The 19889-nt window shown below is 38.7% G+C and overlaps 1 protein-coding gene across 1 annotated transcript; it reads right to left on the bottom strand.

The window, feature by feature from the left end:
- Window positions 1–8868: 8868 nt before the first annotated feature.
- cysltr2b (cysteinyl leukotriene receptor 2b) lies at window positions 8869–18833 on the bottom strand. Its single transcript, XM_088639558.1, has 2 exons — window positions 18659–18833; window positions 8869–11212 (listed from the first exon to the last, which is right to left on the bottom strand). The coding sequence occupies exon 2, from the start codon at window positions 11207–11209 to the stop codon at window positions 10235–10237; it is 975 nt and encodes a 324-aa protein (XP_088495684.1). The 5' UTR covers window positions 11210–11212; window positions 18659–18833; the 3' UTR covers window positions 8869–10234.
- Between the last annotated feature and the right edge of the window lie 1056 nt (window positions 18834–19889).

Here is a 19889-nt window from a genome sequence, read left to right as displayed (position 1 = left end):
TGGTATGTCAGGATGGAATGCTAATGCAACAGTTTGTCTTCAGAGGTAAGTGAAAACTAAACTATTTAATGGGAGAGCATTAATTTATGGTGTACTTTTTATTCGACTCTCATTCCTTAAGCTGCCCTTTCTAGAATAATCTGTGTTATGTAATAACAGCTGACAGGAACACAATGTTAAAAAGGTATATCAAACTTCCCTATTAACCATTAGGTATTTGCAACCTAAGCACTTTGTGGGAAGTCTTTTAGCTATCTTGTTATAGACATCTCCAAAACACAAGACAACCACAGAATGTACAGATACAAAATAGTTATTTCCTTGTTTTGTATTCATCAGCATTTGTGAGATTCAAAGTTTTTAAAGTTGTAAACTGATGTTTCTGATGAAGTTGCAGACTTTATATTAATTTTGCATTTTAAATATATACTGTAGTGTACCATAGAAAAATTATCATGTGGTTCCCTGTCTTTGTTTGTTCTGGATTCCTTTTATCAATATTCATTAGAATTTGGGCTGTACTATTTTACAACACTTTTCTAAACAAAACCTAAAGGTTAATAGCACTATAAAGAGTATATTTAACAAAAGCAGTATTAAAAGGTACTATAAATCCAAGCAAGCTTTGTTATCTATACAACTTTCAGCACAAAGTAAATAACTTGTTAACTGTAAAAACTAAAAGAAACTACAACAATGAAAATATTTATGGTTACCTTTGGTGCCACACAATCATAAAATAAAAAATGCAAATGCTGTATCTGGAAATTGTCTGGTTATATTATATCATCTCTGGTATTCCTTCTGCCTTTCTGTCCCAAGGACACAGAAAAGGTAACAGGATTTCTTTTATATTTTAATTTGGTAGCATCATGAATTTTTTGCCTGAATGCAACATATAGACAAAAAAAGTCCATTTAAAAGTTGGTATAAAGACAGGACAGTAAAAGAAACAATCTGTTCCTGTTCAGGTCTTTAAATGATCTAATACTTGCCACATCTTTTGGTACAGAAAGTTCAGACAGGCTGAACAAGCTAATCAGATCTAAAGGTTATTACCATAATATGGTAATGGTAATGGTGTACGTCTTTGTGATTTAACTGATCAGGGGAAGTTTTCCTTCAGAAAATCATCTTGTATTGTAATTATAACTGGCAACAAAATAAGGCGTAGTTGTTTTATGTTTTGTACTAGAGAAATATTATATGTAATTTGCTGTTCCGTTCCTGTTAACTGAATAGTATTTTATTATGTGATTGCATTACCAATCTCCGTGTGTAAATGCATCACTTTTTATTAAAATATTGGACGTTCAATGTTAAGTAGATTTCTCTTGCAAAGTGTAGATACAGCAGTAGCTAATATGATGGGTTACACAGTGAAGAAAAAGAGACTAGAAGCAAAAGTCGGGCCTGAGAGGGGGATATGGGTCTATGAGTGAGACCCTTCATGGTTGCTAGGAAGACAAGGATTGAAGAAGTGGGCCAGTACCTTAGTTGCTAAGCAATGGCATTTGGAATACTCTGGGAAAAGCAGTGGTCATGGAGGAGTTAGGGCAGGTGGCCTTGGAGAAGGTATCTGTAGTTTTGGGCAATTTATTCTAGTTTCACTCACAAGCCCATCTGAAATCACATGAAAACTAATTGAAATTCTTTTACATGAACATCCAGTTGTTATTTTGTTACTAAACAGAAATCAAGCCAATAAACTCCATTCTGCTGTCTCTGTTGTCTCTGTGTGGTCTGACTTAAACTCCCGTATCTTCAGTAGCTAGGGACAGCAACTAAATATCAGTTTAAACAGTGAAAGGAGACAGAGATGCATGATTTAGTGAGCATTCAGGAGAAAACAAAAAGATTTCAACCAAAGAAATCTAATCCTAATCATCTGGTTTGATTTATTTCTTATTTTTCATTGTATTTGAATCACATTTGCCACAAGAAGGGCCGTCTGCCGGAGAACAGGTGCACTGCAATCATGAGACAATTGGAAAGAAAAGGAGACTCTGCCTGTATTCCCCCAGCTCTGTGGAAGAATATAAGGAGGAGTTGACTGTCATAAGATCGGTGTGGATACCAGGGAGCAGGAATTGCAGGTGGACGTTTCTGTCTTTTGTGGTGTCTCCGGGGGAGAGTTTATGTAAATGAAGGTAGTACTCACACCACACTTTTCTTTCCTGAGATCCGTGGCGTTTCTTCCTCCAACTGTCTTCCGAATACAGTCCGTAATCCGTTCCCTTAGTCCTGATCCTATCCGAGTTCCAAAAGTCCGTAATAAAGCCAATCCGCGATGTATCCTTAACCAGTGTCCGTAATCCAAAACCATAAACCTTTTCTCCTTCCAGTAGTCCGTTATTCCTTAGCCCGATCCTTAACATGCACCTCTTTCCTCTCTTTTCCTCCAAACCGCATTCACCTTACCGGCTTCCGCCCTGTTCATTGCCTCCGGGGCACTTATATTTCGGCTCCTGATGTGGCTCAGCTGTGTCTCGTTGTTTCTCAGGGTAGACCCTTTCCATTTCCTGGTCAGCTGATTCCTTTTGGCCGCCATTTTGCTAAGGGTCCTCTTACATTCCCTCCCCCTGAGATCAGCCCCGACCTCGGGCGATCTAGAAAAAAATAAACAGTGCATTCGGGAGAGGGCATCTACATGCCTTGTTTCCTTCCGGGTCTATATACCGTTTGGAATTGAAATCTTTGCAGACGAAGACCCCATCGTGTAATTCTATCGTTTTTATCCATATTTTGTAACATCCATGTTAATGGCGCATGATTTGTGTATAATATAAATCGTCTTCCCAATAAATAATACTTCAAATAGTCTAGGCCCATTTGATTGCTAGACATTCTTTCTCTATCGTAGAATAGTGTTTTTCGGCCGGATTCAACTTACGGCTGATATACAGAATAGGATGCTCCAGTCCTTCAATTTCTTGCGACAGTATGGCTCCAATCCCAGTGTCTGAAGCATCAGTTTGTACCATGAAAGGCTTACTGAAGTCTGGTACCTGTAAGACGGGTTGAGAAGCGAGAGTTGCTTTTAAGTCTCGGAAAGCCCTCTCTTTCAAGTCGGTCCATTTTATTTTCTCCGGACAGCTCATCTTCGTCAGATCGTGTAGAGGGGCGGCCATGGATGCAAACCCTGGAATGAAACGTTGATAGTAATTTGCCAGTCCCAAAAACGTTCGAATTTGCTTCTTGGTAGCTGGTTTGGGCCAGTTCTTGATTAATTGTACCTTCTGATCTTGGGGCATGATCAATCCTCTCCCGATCGTATAACCCAGGTAATTGGCTTCCCTAGTCCCCAGACAGCATTTATTTGGGTTGGCCGTTAATCCTGCTGCTCGCAACGCTCCAGTCACTGCTTCCAGGTGTTGTAGATGTTGTTCCCAGGTCGTGCTGTGGATTACAACGTCATCCAAGTAGGCGGCTGCAAAATCCCGATACGGTCTTAGAATTCGGTCCATCAATCTTTGAAATGTTGCGGGATCGCCATGCAAACCGAAGGGTAGGACCCTATACTGATATAGTCCCTCAGGTGTGGCAAAAGCGGTTTTGGCTTTATCTTCTTTGTCCAGCGGCACTTGCCAATATCCCTTCGTAAGATCAAGGGTGCTGATGTATCGAGCGTTACCTAATCGCTCGATTAGTTCATCTATACGGGGCATGGGGTATGCATCAAACCGCGAGATCTCATTTAACCTTTTGAAATTGTTGCAAAATCGAATAGTTCCATCCGGCTTGGGGATCAGAACTATCGGGCTAGCCCACTTACTATGGGATTCCTCGATTATTCCCATCTCCAGCATTTTTCCCACCTCTTCTTTAATCAATTTCCTTTTGGCTTCTGGTACTCGATACGGGGGTAGCCTTACCTTCTTCCCTGATTCCGTGACAATCTTATGTTGTATAAGGTGGGTTCGACCAGGTGTCCGGGAAAAAAACATCTTTGTTTTGGGTTAGGAATTCTTGTAGTTCCTGTTTCTGTGCCGGTGCCAGGTCTCCCACGGCTACCACACCCGTTTCTTCTTCCAGAGGGTCTGGGGAAAAGTGGGTGAGCAGAACTTCGGAGCCATGCCATTTTTTCAGCAAATTGACGTGGTAGATTTGATGCTGCCGTCTTCTGTCATGTTGCTTGACCTTATAGTTGACTGGCCCCATCTTTTCCACCACTTCATAAGGTCCCTGCCAGGATGCCAAGAATTTACACTCTGGGGTTGGAACTAGAACCAGTACTCTGTCCCCAATCTGAAATTCCCTCGCAACTGCTCCCCTATTATAAATTTGTTGTTGTTGAGCCTGGGCTTTCTCCAGGTTTTCTTTCACTAAGGGAACAATAACATTTAATTCTTTCTCTCATCTGTTCCACATGCTCAATGATAGTTTGTAAAGGGGAAGGTTGATGTTCCCACGATTCTTTGACCACGTCCAATAGGCCCTGTGGTTTCCTAGAGTATAATAATTCAAAGGGGGAAAATCCAGTCGAAGCCTGCGGTACTTCTCGAACCGCAAACATGAGATAAGGGAACAGCTGATTCCAATTTTTTCCATCCTTTTGCATCGTCTTCCTAAGCATGCTTTTCAGGGTCTTATTAAAACGTTCTACTAGACCATCGGTTTGAGGGTGATAAACAAAGGTTCGGATCTGCTGTATACCCAGTAGCTTACATAAGTCTCGCATGACTTTAGACATAAAAGGTGTTCCTTGATCAGTTAGGATCTCTTTAGGAATTCAGACTCGAGCGAACAGTTGTACTAGCTCCCTAGCTATGTTTTTGGCGGTGGCAGCTCTCAACGGAATGGCTTCGGGGTACCTGGTAGCATAGTCTACTATTACTAAAATATACTGGTGAGACTTGGTGGTTATGATCAGGGGCCCCACCAAATCCATCCCAATCCGTTTGAAGGGGGTTTCAATAATTGGGAGGGGAATCAAAGGGTTCCTATAATAAGGTTGTGGCGCACTTTTCTGACACTCGGGGCATTCCCGACAGTACTTCTCGATGGCCTTATAGATCCCTGGCCAAAAGAACCTAGAGAGGAGTCTCTCGGATGTCTTCTTTACCCCCAGGTGCCCACCCAGGAGGTGGCTATGGGCCAAGCTGAGGAGCTTCATCTGGTAGGCCCGGGGAATAAGGAGTTGTTCCACTTCTTCCTGTCCCTCCTGCTGCACTTGATAGAGGAGATTATTCTTTGTCATAAAATATGGGTAACTCACTGTATTAGGATCAGTACACCACTCCCCATCAATTTTCCTGACATGCCCCCACGCATGTCTCAAGTTCCCATCTTCTAGTTGGGCCGTCCCAAACTTACCACGACGTTCTGGGGGTTCCCAGTTCTGTAGATCCATATTTTCAAACTCAACTCCAAGTTCAGCTCCACCTTCTTGTGGGTCCGTCTCATCAGGGTCGTCGGTAGGGTCGTCACCACGGTCTTCCGGGCAGGGGATTGGTCTTAGCCTAGCTGATTGGACCGTGTTCCAAATCTGGAGGAAATGGGGACAGTCTCGTCCCAGTATGACAGGGTATGGCAACTGCTCAACCACTCCTACCGTTGAGCGGTAGGTCCCCTGTTCTGTAGAGATGCTCAATTCGACAGTCGGATAGTCCTTGGTGTCCCCCTGAATGCAAGTAATAGGTGTTCCCTCTGTTCTCGGAATCTCTAGTTCTCCCAGAAGTATTGTAGGGGTCACCAGGGTCACAGCACTGCCAGAGTCCAACAAGGCCTCGATGGGTTCTCCCCCTATCTCAACTTTCGTAAGACGGGGATCCTCGCAGGTCGAGACCCGTGCTGTAAGGTAGTTACATTGGGCTTCACCTCTGGGGTCTACCTGCATGGGTTCGGACAGGCCAGGGCAATAGCTGGCTAAATGCCCTTCTTCCTGACAATTAAAACATCGCCGGGTTTCTTTCCATGGCCGGGGCCTTGAGTCAGACCTCCCCCGAAGGGGTTTTTTAAATTGTATAGGTTCCGGATAATCACTATACTTCATTGGCCGATACTTCATTTCGGTTTCCAGACTCTTGGGGCTTCTTCTCTCCTCCTTCCGAAAGTCCCCCTTTTCCTCCCTAATCAGGGCCTCTGTGGCATGGTGTCTGTCCACCAAGTCCACGGCCTGATCTAGTGTCTGGGGATCCCCTTCACTTACTTTCCTTTTCAGGTGAACAGGCAGACTCCTCACAAAATGATCCAACACCACCCTTTCTACCACCTGTCCTGGGTTTAATTCTTCTGGCTGGAGCCATTTCTTTGCCAGATGTACCAGGTCAAACATCTGAGACCTCGTAGGCTTGTTCACCTGGTAGCTCCAATCGTGAAACCGGACTGCTCGTATCGCCATGGTTACCCCTAGTCTTGCCAATATCTCCTTTTTCAGAGTCTCATAATTCTCTGCATCTTCCTCTTTTAAATCATAATATGCTTTTTGGGCTTCTCCAATTAAATAAGGGGCTACTCTCCCAGCCCATTGCTCTTTGGGCCATGCGTTTCGAGATGCAGTTCTTTCAAAGGTGGTTAAATACGCTTCCACATCATCAAGCTCGGTCATCTTTTGTAGCGTAATTTGTTCCGCCTGAGCGGTGCCTCTCCCCGCTACCGGGGCCTGCCGGATTTCTTCCCCTAATCTGTGCAATTCTACGCGTACTAATTTTTGCTCCTCTATAATTCATTCGTTAGTTTCGCTTTGGATTTGGTTCGCCTCCCATTGCGCTTCGATAGCTTCTTGTTGTCCTTTTAATGCCTGGAATTGGGCGAGGGTGGCCTGGGACAACTGCTGTATTAATTGTTCCATAGTTTTTCTTCACCCGCGCAAAGCGAAAACCCGCACACACACAAAAACTTGCTTTCTTTGATTCTCAAACCCGAACGGGAGTTGCCCGCATCCTCCACCAATTGTGGTGTCTCCGGGGGAGAGTTTATGTAAATGAAGGTAGTACTCACACCACACTTTTCTTTCCTGAGATCCGTGGCGTTTCTTCCTCCAACTGTCTTCCGAATACAGTCCATAATCCGTTCCCTTAGTCCTGATCCGATCCGAGTTCCAAAAGTCCGTAATAAAGCCAATCCGCGATGTATCCTTAACCAGTGTCCGTAATCCAAAACCATAAACCTTTTCTCCTTCCAGTAGTCCGTTATTCCTTAGCCTGATCCTTAACATATACCTCTTTCCTTTCTTTTCCTCCAAACCGCATTCACCTTACCGGCTTCCGCCCTGTTCATTGCCTCTGGGGCACTTATATTTTGGCTCCTGATGTGGCTCAGCTGTGTCTCGTTGTTTCTCAGGGTAGACCCTTTCCATTTCCTGGTCAGCTGATTCCTTTTGGCCGCCATTTTGCTAAGGTCCATATTTAGTATTTTCAGTGTTTCATTCCTGAAATACTGGTTAGAGATGACCCTTCCCTGGGTCCTCTTACACTTTGTAGAAGAAGAGTGGCAGGGGCTGCTTGACTTTCTGGCACTGAGAGATGTCTGGAGTGTCTCCACTGCATGGACAGAGAAGGTCTTTGGCTGGGGTGAGTGTATGTCAGACAGTCCTGATTGTGTGAAATTGAACGAAAAAAGTTTTTGTGTTAACTGTGTTTGGAATGGTGTGTGATATGCATGAGACTGAGGTAAGAAAACAAATATGTGAAAAAAAAGTGGTAGAATGTAAGAAACCACTGTAGTCTTAGTATGAGTGAGAGAGAAATCATGTACAGACGGGTTCACAAAGAGTGTGCTGGGGCCTGCCTGTATGTTTGCAAACACACCACCTTGCAAGTTGCCATTTGCTCCCATACAGTAGGTGTAATAAACAGTCAGATACAAAGAAGCCTTCAGTGGAGTGCCAGCTCTCAACTCTATAAGTACAATGTATAGAGATGTCACTCAGCAACAGGACAGCTGAGGAATGTAAACAAACATAGTTTGTTGAGCCATTTTTACAGTGAAAACCAGAAAAAAGATTGAATTCTTCTGTTTTTCAGCTATGTACTCCACTAAATTGTTTCCCGTAAATTGTGTTCAATTTAACAGATATTGGAAACTAAGCAAGCCTGGACCTGGTCAGCACAGGGACAGAAAACTTTAAAGGGAAGTACAATGTATATCTGTGTACAATAGAAGTACTATAACTAGAAGAAATTGTCATTTCTCTAAATACACTGCTGAGTAGTGGGGCTACTGGTGCACGATGGCAGCTACACATCACCCAGGTGGCTGTTGCAGTTTACTAGTAAAAGAAGTGGATCCCCTTACATATGAAAAATGTTCAGGGATCCTTAGGAATGAAGCATTATATAAATACAAGGGATTATGAACATGATAATGTCAGGCGTCTTCTTACCACCTGTAGCTTTCAGTCAATAGTAGTCGTCTCATTCTCTATTGTTGGAAAGGTAGTATTTCTTTTGTTAAAAAATCCAAAAAAGAGGGAATTGACAGACCCCCTAACAAATGAACAGATCCCTTTTGAGTCCAGTAAGAGGCAAAACAGTAAATAACGCAGAAATGTGTTCATTGTTCACACAGTCACGAAAAAGCAGAAGTAGCATGCTGTCTTTTTCAAACAAAGGATTCTATCATAGCTCATGGTAAATTCCCAAGAAATTGTAGAAATGTAAGGTAAAAAAAAACACACTCATATTTAAAAAGTAAAAACTGTCAGTTTAGATTATATGTAGATACAGATTTAAAGTAAGATAATGAATGAAAAGATTCCTGATAAGAGTTGGTAATGCATGTGACACATCAGGAAGAGGAAATGACAGTGTAATTAGTGCAAAACCCCCAATCTTCATTTTTTTAGGCTTGTTTCAGCAGACAACCAAAAACATTCACTTTTTTTTTTTTAGCTTTTCACAGATTTCTTTCCTGGTCATGTCTAAATACATTTCTGTCTTTTATTTATACTGTTGTTGTAGAGATGAAGTTTAAACAACTGAGTTTATTGCACGCAAGGAACAATAAGATCAAAATATTGTTCAGAATATAGGTACAAAACTTCCAGTTTATATAGCAAACTTTAGCCATTTCAGATGCGAATTGTTACTTTGGTAATGGGGGGAGGTCACCTGTGTTTGGACATTCCCAAGACCTTGACCACTTTGAATGGCCAGTTTTATCTTTCCTTAGGGAGTCTCAATTTTGCACTTGGAATCTCTTATCAGTTAGCTCACATCGCTGCCATAACTCAAAAGTGCTAATTCAAGCATGGAATGTCTTGTTTCACAAGAAGTCTTTGTGCAGGAAGAAATCAGTTAACCCCTTTTTCACATCTTATCTCTTTCTTCACTGTAGATGAAATTCTCAAGTGAACTAAGCAGTTTTTTTTGTTGTCTTTGCTGCTTTGCAGTATTTTTCTACCTTTGCATATTATCACATAGAAGGAACCAAATGGTTCAATTCTGAGAACTTATTATACAAGACCACTTGACGTCACAAATTCATATCTCCCAGCCCAGCTGCACAATATCAAGATGTGTGCTGCTTTTTGAGTTTGTCAAATGTCCCGTAAACCACAACTGAATTTATCAAATGTGTAAGAAACTCAGGTTTTTCTCAACAGTGAACATAGTACAGCTGTTATCAATGAACTTATTGTATTACACTTCTGGATTAATTGGAAATCATTAACAATATGAGTAAATTATTATTTGCACTACAGTCCATCTACAGGGAAAGGTTGTTAGTCTAGAAAAGCAAGTTTCATTTGCAAGTTGTCACTGAATTTCTGTAATAATGCATATTTTTGCCAAAATGATCACCCATCATTCTGCGAAACATACAGTAAATGTTATAAAACATTTTCTCCAGTGCAAACAATCTGTGAAATTGACCTGAAGCAATTTGTTAACTGGTTATTTGTCCTTTATTATTTCATTATAAAGCGATATTGGAAAGTGCTCTGCTGTGTACATATTTTTGCTGTATATACCCAAAGGGTGATATTTTTGTAAGTCTCTCCAGGTCCTACAAAACTAGCCATGCCTTTATGATTTTGTATAAACATGAAAAAACAGAAATGTCATATTTGTGGCCAGTTTATTGTGTTTCTTTGGGTAACTAGTGTTCTATTTCTTTAGTAAAACACACAAAAAATACCTGTTTCAACAATGTCACATGGCACAGTTAAGGAGGCCTTTCAGTTAGCTTTGCATGTTCTCTCTGTGCTCAGCTTTCCGAACAGGTTAGAGCAGCAACAGAGCACTTAAGCATAGGTGTGTGAGGATCTCACATTGAGCCCTCACTGTGGTTATTTTGGATCCAGATCTTTCAGCTCATTTTTGTGTTTCTTCTTTCTCCACCACAGCCTGAAGTTCTCCCCCACGAAACAAAACAAGAGAGGGTCCAAACAGCTGTTGGAGGCAGCGAGGCAGAGAGTGAGGACAGCGGCTTTGCGCATTCCATTAATGTAATCACAGGACTCACAGTGGAGGCTGGCCTGCCTCTCGGCTTCCAGGAACAATGTCCTGACCACATGGTAGGGCAGGAAGCAAATCAAGAAAATGCTGATGACAATGATGACCAAGGCAGTGGACTTTCTGAAGGACTGCTTGTTCCTCTGTGTATCCTTGGACTTCAGTAGGTTTTTCACCACATGGAAGTAGCAGAAAGAGATGATGGCAAAGGGGGCGACAAATCCCAGGAAGGCTACCATGTAATTCATCCCAATTAAGATTCTGATCTCTTTGGTCCCCAGTTCTAGGCATTTTGTTTTGCCTTTATAGTCCTCACTGCCAGAAGTGAGCAGCGGGATGGAGGCCAGGGCCACAAAAAGCCACACCACAATGCAGACAAGCTTGGCGCTTTTGCTGTTCTGCAGCTTGACATACTTGTAAGGCTTAACTATGGCCAGGTAGCGCATGATGCTTAGCACCATCAGGAAGTAGATGCTACAGTACATGTTGATATAGAATACATAGGATATAAGGCGGCAAGCAATATCTCCAAACACCCAGTGGGAGTCCATCATGTAGTACACCACACGGAAAGGCAGGGAGCACACAAACATCAGATCCGAGATCAGCAAGTTCATCATGTACATATTGATGGACGTCCATTTTTTACACATCCTCACAAAGACGAATAATGAAACAACATTCCCAACAAGGCCCAGGATGAAGATACCCAGGTAGGTGGCAGGGAACACATCGTGTTTGAAGACTTCAATGGAGCAGTTGCAAGGTTCAGCTGTTTGGTTTTCTGGTTCTGCTGTAGTCAGATACATTGCCTGTATAAAGAGAGAAGAAGGGTTGGTGACCAGGGTAGGGTATCTTTAAAAACCCTTCCTATACAGTATTTCACAATATATTGTCATATGTTTCTTGTACACTGTTTATTTGGGTACAAGAGAGAGTTGATTATAATTCTTTAGTTTGAATAAGACATTTAAGAGCTGCCTAAATAGAAACTTGTGGAAAAAAAAATGTGATAGTAAATCTAGAGTAAATCTCTTTCAAAACATTAAATACTAAACTTAATACTTAATACTATACTATACTTAGTACTTACTTAATACTAAACTTCATTTTCTTTCCAAGGAAATTCATGCTAGGAAGTTCCAAGCAAACTTATAAATACCAGGCTATGTTACAGTCACACAGACAAGTTTGCTACACTCAGACAAGATTAAAGGAGATCTTGAGTGCACCTTGAGAGGCAGGTAAAATACCCTAAGCCCCACCCTCCACTCCTTTTGATGCCCTAGTAATCCGCCATTTAAACCAGAGGTGAGTCAGGTTCTGTAACTTTAAAACAAAATGGTGGAACAATTAGATAAGGACAAGACTATGGATACACCACAGGTGAGACAGATACAAACAACTAATACATAGATTAATTTTGTTTACAACAATATATGGCATTCAAAAGTTTAAGGAAATGTTTTTTTTCCAGGATGACAAGGACAACAGGTGAACAAGTAAGAAGTTTATGAAAAGCTGAACATGCATCTACCAGCCCTTCGTTACAACAGAAAAACAGGAAAAGAGTTTGTTTGGACTTGTTGGCTTATAATATAACGAAAATTTTAACTTTGGAATTTTGAAAAGCATTTATTATTTTTCATCATCATTATAAATACCATTTGTGACACTTACAGATTTGCATTGTAATGTGATTTTCCCACAATTAACATTTAATATGCCTGTCCTTTTTATTTTGTATCAGCTTGGGGTTTAATGCTACATTATGCATTATTGTTTCAGATTGTAGTGTTTGTATGTTGAAAATCTTTCTACAACTATACAAATGCTGATTACAGAACTGCAATAGCAGTATAGGCTGGATGCAAATGTCTTTATGATTTTTGTTTAATTGTCAGTGACAATGCCAACAAGGTAACATCTGCCTGACTAATTTAATTCTGAAGATATTTGAATTGTTGCTCATTGTTGATATTGTAGTCATTAAACTTCGTTGATTGAATGCTTTGTTCCATGTATGTAATAATAATCCCTTATTCAACCAGATATGTCTGTTGAAAACCAATTCTCATTTACAATGAAGGGCTGGACAAGAGACCTTACCATAGTTGCACCAAAAATACAACGCTAATATAAAGGAAAGAGAAATCAATAAAATAGCATAACAGAACATGGCGATGGAAGTGTCAGAAACAATATATTAAATCATAAAATGAAAATATCCTCAAATATAAGAGTGGATAGTTACTTTATGGAATTTTCCAGTTATTGCAGCTGCAAAGTAAAATGACTTGTGCCTAAAGATGGTAGTTATTCCAGGAAGGTTTAATCTGATAAAGACTACTTCTTGTTAAATAGCACAGAAAAGTGCAATATATTTTGAAGGCAGGAAGGTGTTTTCCCCATTAAAGATATGTAAATTAACTTCATTAAAGTATTTATATGCTGTGCAGAATGAGCCAATCAGAGAGGAGATATCACTATGATGAGTTCAATTTGCAGCACAAGTGACAAATCTTTTAGTAGAATGTTATAAAACAAGGATAGTTGTCCCTGTTCCTTAAGCACCACAATAACAGAGATTTTTAATAGGTCAGCCTTAACTTTTCTGCCTGTGAAGTACAATGAGTTTTTATCAGATTTGTAAGGTGATTAGTTCAATTAAGTCAGGAATGTTCTACTATGATCCTTAGATACTACAGGGTGTTGATATATTAATTTCAGAAGATCTCTAAATTACTTTAATCATTTCCTTCAGCAGTCAAAATGAACTTGTCCCAGGTGTTCGGGAATTGACTTTAAAGGAACTTGCTGGATTGTTTTTCTCTCTGGTTTCAGGTTTGGTCACTCTTGACATAAAACACCAATTTTCCCCAAGAAGATAACAGATTATTTTGTAAACAACTTTATGTAATGACCATAGTCCAACACTGGGAATATGGACATTAGCACTAGGGTATTCCTAGAGAAACATGTAAAGTAAGATTTTTCTTGATATCTGTTTGATAGCAATTTGATAGCAGTTTACAACATTTTGGTCTCATAGTATCTCTTTTGTGGGAATACAGGAAACCCTAGTAACATATGAATTTGTTTTTATCGGGCTTAAGGGTGGAAGAGATTGACTTTTGGGAGCTTTAGGACGTTTTTAAACAGTCTGTTGAGTTTGGTGATAATTCTGCTCACAAATCCCAAAGGAGAGGTTTCTGTTAGATGTGTGTTTTTGGAATGAATGGGAAAGAAATACATGAAATACTGCCAAACTTTAAACTTTAAACAGTCTGAACTAGAGAAAAGGTTTTTGTATTATTTATACTGTTCATGTTAGGGTGTTCAGTGATTGAATGTCAATTTTAATTTACCTTTCTTGAACTGGAATGCTCATGATATTTGTCTTGTCTAAAGTTATTTTACTTGCAGTGAATTTGACTAGAATTATGTCAAAACTTTAACCCTACTTTAACTTTAACCTTAACTTGAGAAGGCTCCAAATAGTTGATCAACTCTCAAGTGGAAGGCTGAAGTATTTAGGGAAATGTATGAATGGATTGAGAACTTCAAAACATACAGTAAACACAGAGTACTGCTGAAAAAATAAATTGCAAACTTAAGGTGTGATTTATAAAATAAAAAATAAGTGCAATGTATATGTGCCAATAATTATATATGGCTATGCAGATAATGTTAATGACCACTTATACTGTAGGTGGGTTTACTATAGCAGTCAAGAACAAAAAAAATTAGTAGAATGAACAGCACACAAAAAGCACCTTTCATACTAAAACTTTTAATTATGAAGTACTTTAACATTTTCAGAAGGAAGTGCTGATACATCTCTTCGATTTCTTTATCAGTGTGTTCATTGGCATTAGTATGAAAATACTTTATTGGTGTTAAAAATGGAAATACTGTTTTTAAAAGGATCTGTAAAATTCATTTAGGAATGGTTCCTTAATGTTAACAAAGCAGGCAAATAAAGTGGACAGCAGACCTGTTTTGACTCTGGCAGTGACAAGTTCAGCTGACTGAAATAATTTGTGATATTCTCGGATATTATATTGTGCATTCTGTTTTGGTGTTTAAACATTTCTATAGCATGTATGCCTTTTAACATTCTGTGTTTAAAAACTGTATATTTTCGGTCTTTGTTCTTTGTTTCGGTCTTGGCATTTATAGTAACACAGGAGGTTGGCCATGGCTGTGCTTAGGATTATAAAAAGACCTTACAAAGTATAATGGAACAGGAAATTGGTAAATCTGAATGAATTGTATTGAGGAATTCTGATTCTTTTCTTAGCGCTAACCTTAGATTCCTCCATAGATTGTATCTAGGTGCATAGTAAGGTCTTCTGAACCCAAAAACGTCACAACGAGTAGAACAGGGCCTGATTGAAGATCCACATTGACAGACAAGTTGACTTTTTTGCTTGTCTCATAATTTTGTTTTCTACGACCTGTTTTATAGGTGTTGGACAACAAAATACAGGGGGGAATTTTATGAAGAATCAGTCTCCCTTTGACGCAACAAATTCAGGTGTTCATCCCGTTACAGTGTGAAGGTTAAATCCCTGGTTTCCATTCAAAAGGATGGGGGGGGGAATGCAGTAATGATACAATGTTCACCAGCCCCCACCAACAACAATGCCAAATAATTGGTCATGATTTGTCCAGCAGCAGCGAAAGTCTAAGAAGTATTTAAAAGATCAAGAATCACAATAATGTGAAGACTTGAACAAAACATGTTTTCATCAATAGAGATAAAATAAAGGCCTTTGAATGAGACCTGCTTGGACTGTAAAATTGCCCTTAGAGTTACTGTACTTGATCCACAACAACCACAGCCCTATTTTAACACCTCAGTTTTCCACAGACATAATGTAGAGATTGAATTTGATTGTAGAGTCATCACCCCTTCTATGGCTGTTTGCACAGGACCTAAGAGTTTGAGCACAGGGGGACATACAGTATTGCTTTTCAAAGACAGGAAAAGTTCATGTTGCTTTTGAGGAATGTATCTTCAGGGGAAAAAAATCATTGAAACTTTAGAAATATTTCTAGAAGGAAGGTATAATATATTAACATTCATAAGCAGATATGAGAATATTCTAAGTATAGTAGAGTTGCAAAAACTTTTTATGCTGACAAAAAATAACACATGAACAGCACAACATTTTGCTATGTACTTGAAGGAAATAACAGTACTTGTTAATACAGTCAAACTATGAAAACTCTACTCACATCTAACCTTGCACTCAAATTGATTTAGTAGCCACTTTCCCATTCTTTCAAGCTGAGAATGGAACAAAATAAATTATTTATCCAACCAAACAACCATTAATTTTAAAAATAAGCAAAACAATACCCTGATGTATCCATCTGGAAATGTCACATTTAAACATTATATTACAACAGCATTTTCAATTTAATGTAAAAAAAAAACCCCAAAACATCTATTGAGTTGTGAATATCTGACATACACTGAAAAATGAGAAGAACTCCAGATAGAGTTGAATGTTTGCCAGGTTTGTGGAATTTTGCCAGGTTCTCAGGCGGAGGTTGTTGAGAGAAGGTATTTTGATTAAGTAGAGGGGGTGAACATGCTTTAAGGTCAACAAAACCTCAGACTAACAGGTTGCTCTTCCCTGGATGGATTCCACAGCACCAATATCGTTTTTTGTAACATAGTCCATGACTAAAATAGTTCACAGTATTCTAAATGAGGACTTTTAACATATCCCTTGATTTAACTTCTACTATTTTGACAACACATCCTTTTTATTGTCTGGTCTTTTTAATTACTTCCCCTCATCATTTCCTTAAATCTATCTACCTTATGTTAATTGTGCTTCACCATACTGTAAACACCTGCATCTTGTTACACGAGTAGCCTGTTCACACGTAGCATTTCCCACTTTGTATTTATAGCTAATGGCTTTGCTGCCTGCCTGTTATGCTCCCAATCTTGAATTGTATCTATTTTTATTTCATTTGCTGCGGTAGTTTTTGCTAATCATCCTATTTTGGTATCATCTGAAAACCTAACCAACTAGTTTACAAACTATACCAAAGTCGTGATCAATGTTTTGAACTAGGAACAGTAGTGGTCTTATGATAATCCCTATAGTACTCCATTATTTAGATCATCCCAGTTTTAGCATTCACCTTTTATCTGTAGTCTTTGTTTTCTATTAATCAATCAATGTTCAACCCCCTCACGTTTCTCAGAATGCCTCCCATCTTTAATTTGAAAATGTTTTTTTGAGGAAAGTTATCAAAAACCTTCTGAAAATCAGAAATAAAATAAACAAACTATATCGCATGTTTAGTGTATTTTCATTACTACTCTTGTTTGTTCAAAGAAGTGCAACTAATTATTAAAGCACGACTTACCTTTTCTAAATTAATGTTGTCCGTCCTCTAAAATCTTACTTGCATATATCTGATCTTCTAGTTCTAATTTGTGTTTCCAAAACCTTACATGTAACAGAATTCAGAATTATTGGTATAATTGGTTCAGTTTTGTCACCTTTTTATGGATGGGAACTTGCTTATGCATGACATCTCTTGTTTCCTTAAATTCAGTTAGCAGGATACACTGGAGATTTATTAATTTAGAGTTCTTCTATTACCCTAAACACCTTTCTCTTCCCTGCTTATACTAATTAATACAGATGTTTGTTCTTCTGCTGCCAGAGGCATGTTATTAACTTCCTTAATGAATACCTATGTAAAATACTCATTATAGCCACTTTCCTCTCATTGTTTAGAAGTTTAGAAGTTATTGTCCTATATACATTTTACATCTGCTGCTCTACTTTTGATGTTGTAGTACTGACAGATCTTTTTATCATTTCTTTTAGACTGAACTGCTATATTCATTTTAGTCACTTTATTGTCATCTGCTAGAATTGGGCAGAATATACATTATACATTGCCCAATCACAATGTATACAATCCACTTTTGTTACAATCAATACTCTTTCATTTTAAAAGACTTATGTAATCCAGAACGTGAACTGAATCAGAGACTAGAGCTGTCTAGACGGACCCAGTGTTTAAAGAATTAGTAATAATTAGTAATTCCTTGCATTTGTATAACATCATAGCAAACATGGGCATTCGGATACACTAAACCACAAGGCATTTACGAGTAAAGAACATAATAATGATTATCAGTCATTATAGGAGAACAAGCCTCAAGGATTTATTTTGTGAATCTTGTCACCCCAAATGTAGAGGGCCACTTTAAGTGAACAAAATATTGCTGTTTTTTTTTATTTTATATAATAAATAAATAAACAAATCACAGTTTTGTTTGTTAGCAACTGGACGTTGCTTCAGGACTGCAATAACTTCAGATTTTCCAAGTTGATATGTTTATACCTTCCGGCAGTTGATGCCAATATTTAATCGTTGTATGTCTTTAACTCTACATTCCAATACTAAATTTCTGTGATTGTTTATAATGTGCTCCTTATTGTATACTGAAATGTCCTGGACAAAATAACATGATTGATAACAAAATAATATCTACTGATTGTATCAATCGTCTTTTTATCAACCCCCTTCGAGTAATGAAAACTAATCATGTAACTGTCAGTTTTTGGAAATTGCTAGAAATACTGTATCTAGTTCTGAGACCTGAGAGTGATTTCCCTTCATATTGTGTAAGAAGGCTTTGTTGATTTGCTATACTTACCTGAAGTGACAAAAACAAGTAATCATATAACATAAAAGTCACAAAAAAAACCAGCAGCCACTGTTTCATACTTTTTCATACTTTTTATTACTTTTTATTACTTTTATTACTTTTTATTACTGACAGTTATAAGACAAATCTTTGATTCACTTTTACTGTAAGTTATAAACAGATGTTCATTTATGGCAGCTGATAATTTAAAAAAAAATCTTGCTTGCATAATTTGATCTACTCTTGCTTACAAATAGTACCCTCAGTGATATTACCTTTCCTTCAGGTTTTATGGTAAACAGTTGCATAAGTTGACATTTTAATACAGGGGCAGTTAATTTCAGTCCTTCAAGTCTGGAGTCCTAGTTTTCATTCCAACATTGAATTTACTACCTTAATTGAAAACATTATTTGGTAATTTAAATCAATTGTTTTTTATTAGCTGTTCAGTTGCTAAACGTAAATATCTCTAAATCCAGGAGGACTCTAGACAGAGAACTGGAATTAACACCCTCTGGTTTAAGTGATTCTATTATTTAAAAAAATAAATGCATTAACATACCTTTGTTGTTTCTGTTATTTCTTCCAAAACGTGTACTTTTGTTTCTTGCTTCAAGATGAGCTGGTATTTCCAGAAGCTTTTCTCCTTTGTTTTTGAAAGAAACAAGTTCTTAATTTTTCTTAGTCTGCAGCTTAGTGGGGAGTGACACAGTTTTAAATATATCAAGCTTTCTAACTCAGAGGCATGTTAAGGGGGAGGATCTCTTATATGACATGCAAAGCCCTGCCTCTTATGTTCGCCATTTGAGAACACATTTGTTTGAAAGGCCAGACAAGTACTTTGCTTATGTGATTTATCTAGATTTATAATACTGTGCATTATGTAGCTACACTGGAAAGAGTGACATGGTCCTGCACAGTAGAAAAGCTTAATGTGTTTTACAGCTTTCAGTTCTCTGAAAATATAATCAGGAACCAGTAATCTGGCAAACAGTGAGTGATAAAGAGGAAAGGCAAACAAGTTAAAATATTAATAGGAGGTATTTTAGAGTGAATAAGATGTATGAATAAATAACATACAAAGTACCAAAAAGAAGACAATTGAAAGAAAATGATCTAATCATATGACAATGCACAGTAAATCATTAAAATGACTTTTTTGGGATCTTCAGAGGGAAGGTAGCACAAGGGAATGTGCTGCCTCCAAGCATTCAGATCACGGATTTGATTACCCACTGCAGTGCCTTCTGTATGGAGTCTGCATGTTCTCAGTGTGTTCTTAATTCTAAATGGGTCTAAATTGTCCCTGTATGTGTGCACTCTGTGATGCAATGGCTTGCCCCCCAGGGTGCAGTCACGCTAGCAGCCTGTACTCTGAGTTTCCTTGACCCTTTCCAAAACAACAAGCAGCTTATTGGAAGAACAGATGGCGGATTTTCAGCAGAAAACAAACATTCACAGCCCAATATCCCTGACAATGGTAGGTGATTCAGGGCTGCAATAGCTATAATTTTTCAGAATGATATATTGGCACTAGCAGTTGATATAATCTTAATATTACCATACTGATAACATTCAAAACTACAAGCAAAGCTAGACTGTTATGCTATAAGGGGAGGGTGTGCCAGCTGACTGTATTTGTCCTAGTCCATTATCGTTCCATCCTGTATCCATGATGTTTCATCCAATTTAGGGTTGCGGGGGCACTGGAGCCTATCCCAGCAAGTGAGGGGCACAAGAGGGGATACACCCTCAACGCAATGCTAGTCACAGGACACACACAGACACATGCA

Source organism: Lepisosteus platostomus, chromosome 7, assembly GCF_059453375.1.
Source record: "Lepisosteus platostomus isolate fLepPlt1 chromosome 7, fLepPlt1.hap1, whole genome shotgun sequence".
Lineage (NCBI taxonomy): Eukaryota > Metazoa > Chordata > Actinopteri > Semionotiformes > Lepisosteidae > Lepisosteus > Lepisosteus platostomus.
Note: the sequence above shows the minus strand (reverse complement) of the source record. Positions and strands in the feature narration are given on the sequence as shown.